A 5184-nucleotide genomic window follows, 5' to 3' on the forward strand; every position below is an offset into this window, starting at 1 on the left:
TGCTAGGCAGCACGAGTCCAGCTGCCTCAATCAGAGTCAAGGAGTCTTTGATGCTCTGGGTCAGGTGTCTCTACGGAGCATGCTCAGTACCATCTTAACCAACCCCATGGGCATACAGCCTTACATTGACTGACAGGTTGTTGTGTGAAACCCCACCATCCTTTCACAGTGACCTTCCCCTGCTTTTTTATCTCATCCTCTCCATCTTTCTCTCTTTTTCTTTGTCCTATCTTCTCCTGACACTATCTCTGTCTAAAGGCGTTCCAGTCAACAGTCGAGTGTCCTCTAAGATTCAGCAGCTCCTAAACACTCTGAAAAGGCCAAAGAGACCCCCTTTACGAGAGTTCTTTGTTGATGATTTTGAGGAACTTTTGGACGGTAGGTTGATATATCTACAAATATCTAATTCCGCCATGAAACTCTGCTAGCATTCACATAATTTACTAAATGCTGTTTAGTCTCTGCTCAGCTAATGAGCTTGCTTGCTCAACATTTAAATAGTCTGGTTAAGTGTTCGCTGTAATGTAGTCCTGCAGTGTGGTCCTCTGAAACCCTCTACCTCCCCCAGCTCCACCTGTCTAGGAGTGTGTTCCACTTCACTTTTAGATACAAACTCACTTTACCTTGGGGAATTCCCACCGCCATTTTGATCAAGTCAAGTGGTGGGCAAAGGAAGTTTGCATTGACATACCCTCAACCCGAGTCTTTTTATATGAACACTTCAGGCAGCTCCATATACCACAATGCAACATGACTGTGACACACTCCATACGCCATAGCAGATTACAAGCGATCAAGGGCGTTTCAATTCAACCCATTGCAATGGTTCTGCCAGTAGTGGGCACTTGTGCAACATAAGCAATGATGTGTATTCAAGTAAACAAGACAGAGGGACGCTAGCAAGGGAAGTTCATAAAAGGCAAAGTATAACGCACCCTTTATATGCTATAGGATTTCATGATCATGAAATTGAAATTATTTGGCTTACTGAAGAGAGCTGTACTATTACTACTAAACATAGCTTTTTCACTTGGCAGACAATAAAGTTGACACAAAATTGCATATATTGACATTAAAGTAGTGACCTCAGCTAAGATGCTAAGAACAAAATATTGTAGAGACTTGAAATTGAGATCTTTTGTAACGAAACCGCCACATCATGATAGCGAGGACAGACACCAATCACATTTCCTTCAGAGAATGTCAAAATTAGTTTTAGTATTCTGGAGGAACTTTAAAACTTGAGCCATGTCTCACACTCAAGCCCTCCATCGCCATATATATATTTACTTTCATCTCACAAAAGGGTTCTATGAAAACATGAAGGCTTCTATGAAAACAAAAATGTGAATTGGCATTTACACTGACATTGAATATCCTTACTCATAACCTTTTGCTATTTAGTCAAAAACTGCTTTTTTTTAGAAGAAGCTACTGACCCAGGAGACAGGAAAATAACACAAAACAACATATTTGAATAAGGCAGCCATATTAATAATATGAGTCATTTCTGCCTGATGTGTGGTGTGTCACTGTGAAGGGTTGAATGCATCTGGAAATGGCTAGTGAAATTTAACTCAACTTTTCTAAAATAATGTGGTTAATCACAGTTCTTGATTTAACAGGACGGGGCAATTCATTTTTCACGTAGGGCCAGGCAGGTTTGGACAGCTTTTTTCCCTTAATAAATGAAATCATCATTTAACAACTGCATTTTGTATTTACTTGCATTATCTTTGTGTAATATTAAAATTTGTTTGATGATCTGAATATTTTTAAGTGTGACAGACATGCAAAAAATAAAAACAGGAAGGGGCAAAAACCTTTTCACGGCACTGTATATACAGTATATGTGTGTGTGTGTGTGTGTTTTAAATCATTTTAAATCTTAATATTTTCACATCTTCTTCTTTCAAAAACATAAAAATATTTTTGTCAACCCCAAACTTTGAATGGTAGTGCATTAAAAAAAGAAAGAAAGAAACTTTTGTTCAAGGTTCTTTTAAGGTTCTTTATTTGTCACGTACATATTACATACATATTGAGAAAGTGGACCTGTTTACTGAGAGTTTGGAGTGACCTGATCCTGTTTCTGTGGTAACAGTGACTTCTCTGATTGGTCAATCTCAAGTCAGGATTTTATTCAGCAGTTAAAAGGTTTAAAAAGGTTTAAACATTATTACTCAAGTCAATTTCTCAGAAAATTAATGGGATGTTTTATTATATACCTTTGTTTATATTATATATATAATTTGTTTATTTATGCATATAAACATAACATTGTATGCCATACTCAAATTATTCAGCCTTTTATGTGTTCCTGCATTATGGAGATAAACTCTTATTTTATTATTGTTGTTATATACACTGTCCAGTGACAGTACAGTGATCCACAAATTGACAGGTTATTAAAGTTTGAGAACCCCTCTGAATCTATCTCTACTTTCCTTTTTCTCTCTTTGTTCAGTCAGTCATTTCTTACGTTTCTTAAAAATATGCTGAGAAATACACTTTCGTATTCTCTTAGCAGCAGCATCTTCACTTTATATTCTGTCTCTCTCTCTCTTGCTCTCTGCTTTTCTTTCTCTTTCTGTTCCAGACGCACAAAATCAATCAAATCTATTTAAAGCTGTGTCACATTTCATCCTCGGGATGCATAAGTCACCCTGAGATGCTCAGTGACATTTAAAATCACTCTCACATAAACTCTGCTCCAAAACCCAGTGAGCTGCTTACAGTGTAAGGCAGCATCTATCATGGAACCATATAAATTACTGATTTTGAACACTGTATATAGGCAGAAGACTCAACTTGGTAGTGATTTCAATAAGCACGCAATACAATAATACATTTCATAGGTGGAAAATAATAGATTTTTAATTACACTGATTAAATGTCTTAGTATCGGTAAGTATACATTTATATATAATCTGTAATAATGTATATTTGCATAAGACAAACCACATAGGGTACCGTATATACTACTTCAGTGTTGTATTAAACACACAGCAGCAGCAGATCTACATGTCTGTCTCTGACATGATTTCCTGTCATCTACAGTCCAGCATCCAGATCCAAACCAGCCGAAGCCTGAGGGGGGTGAGATGAGACCCCTGAATGGGGAGCCGCTGGGGGTGGTCACTAACTGGCCTCCGTCATTACTGGCCTCTTTACAGCGCTGGGGCACCACACAACCTAAAAGCCCCTGCCTCACCGCACTGGACAACGCCGGCAAACCCATCTACACACTAACATATGGTACAGTGGAACCTCCCATTGAATTAAATGCAACAATTTACATGTATACTCCTGTTTCCTGAACTACACTACTTTGTAGTGCATATGTAATTGTTATTCATGTCTTGTTCAAAATTACATGTACTTATTTATCATCAGTGTTGGGGAGTAACTAGTAACATGTAACGGAATTACGTAATTTAATTACAAAATTTATGTAACTGTAATCTGTTATAGTTACTGAGAAAAAAAAGTGTAAATAAATTACAGTTACTTATGAAAATGTTAACAATTACACATACAGATTTGATTGATTTCTTTCCCAAATTGCATTGACTGCTGAAAAATATGAGACACCAATGTTTCAGGAGTTTAGGACAACGGATTGTTCTGGTTTTATGTAAATGCGCTTATTTTTTAAAGATTCGTCGTTTTTCCAAAGCATTGTAAGATGCCAGTGTTTCCTGTCATAGCTATGCAAAGATTCGATTTCAAAAACAGTATCATACTGTAGCTATTAAACTGTATCTTAAATCTGTAACCTCAGAACGACCCCACAGTAAAAAGAGGTGCTAAAGTCTGATTTTGTGGTGGCTGTGCTTTAAAATACAATTTTTATCATCTTAATTCAAGTGATGAAGCATTTTGAAAGTCTGACAGTAATCAGTGTTGAGTGCTACTGTTAGGTTAACCCTGCTTGCTTTAAATGTTTCAACATGATTAACAGTTGAAAACATTCATTAGAAATGTAGAAAAGTAATCAAAGAGTAATCAAATGTAATCAGTTACATTACTTTAAGTAATTGTAAAAGTTACACTACTTATTACATTTCAAATAGGGTAACTTGTAATCTGTAACCTGTTACATTTCCAAAGTAGCCTTTCCAAACCTTTCAAAAAAACAGATGCTCAGACCCTTCTCATCAAATACAAATATTCAAATCAAATATTAATTTATTTAAGACTGAATTATAACAGCTATGCTATCCACACTCAATTGTTTTTCTCTAAACTCTTTCTGTACGTCAACAGTTGTCTCATTTGTGTCTATTTTTATTTCTCGTAAGGAGTTTTAGCAGAACATCTGAGAAAGTTGATTCCTAACCAAGAAGTCCATTAACTCGCCTAAGTTATGAAAAAGCAATATCTGAGCGATAAAATGTTCCTTCAAGCCCATTAAAAATGATCTGCTTAACCATACTAAGATCATCTTAATGGAAAGTTATCCTAATGTTCTGAGGAATAGTTTCCTTCCTTGATCCCAAATGTCCCGCACACTGTCCCAGATGGCTGGGATTGTCATTTTAATCAAGACCTATCCATGGAAATTCCAAATGAGTTCCTTGGAAGAGTCACCCAGAGTTTTTTTTTTCTAGCCTCTTTTTATCTTCCACTCCGACTCTTTGCCTTTCGGCTATTGATTACAATCTTTAGCATGTGAGCAGTCACAGAAGGACTTACAATTCATCGTTTTGATTAGTAAAGGCATTCTCGTATGAAAGCAAGCATCGGGCATGCTGATATCCTGTCCCAGTCCAGATTTAGCTCAACAGCTCAAGGCAGGTCTCAGTGAGATTGCCTGCCCGGCATGCATAATGTATTGTATTGATTTGCTTATATTCCAGACAAAAAGGTCTCAGCTCAGCCCTTTAAGAGATCAGAGTAACTAATTGTGATTTGTGTCAGAGATTAAGGAAAATGCAGATGGCTCACCCTCGGTGGGCACTGAACAGATGTGCTGAGAGTTCATACGCCCTGATGGGTTGATCACTCATTCTGTTCTGTCTCTTTTTGCAGCCATTCATCTCTTTCTATCCTTCTCTCGTTCCTGCGTTCTCTCCTTATGTGTCATTACTTTGTTTATTATCTTCCTGTCCTGCTCTGTGCATTGTGTGTTGGCTTGACACTCATACCATCTGCATCTAACAGTTGGCTTCCAGTCTTTTC

At 37.1% G+C, this 5184-nt stretch overlaps 1 protein-coding gene across 1 annotated transcript; it reads left to right on the plus strand.

The window, feature by feature from the left end:
• Window positions 1-118: 118 nt before the first annotated feature.
• On the plus strand, window positions 119-3320 carry LOC107575984 (disco-interacting protein 2 homolog C-like; the record flags this gene model as incomplete). The annotated part of the gene is made up of 2 exons (XM_016262275.1): window positions 119-378; window positions 3061-3320. Coding segments are annotated over 2 exons (520 nt in total), but the record flags the coding sequence as incomplete, so codon positions are not given.
• Window positions 3321-5184: the final 1864 nt, after the last annotated feature.

This window comes from Sinocyclocheilus grahami, unplaced genomic scaffold (genome assembly GCF_001515645.1).
Source record: "Sinocyclocheilus grahami isolate Dianchi unplaced genomic scaffold, SAMN03320097.WGS_v1.1 scaffold3081.1, whole genome shotgun sequence".
Lineage (NCBI taxonomy): Eukaryota > Metazoa > Chordata > Actinopteri > Cypriniformes > Cyprinidae > Sinocyclocheilus > Sinocyclocheilus grahami.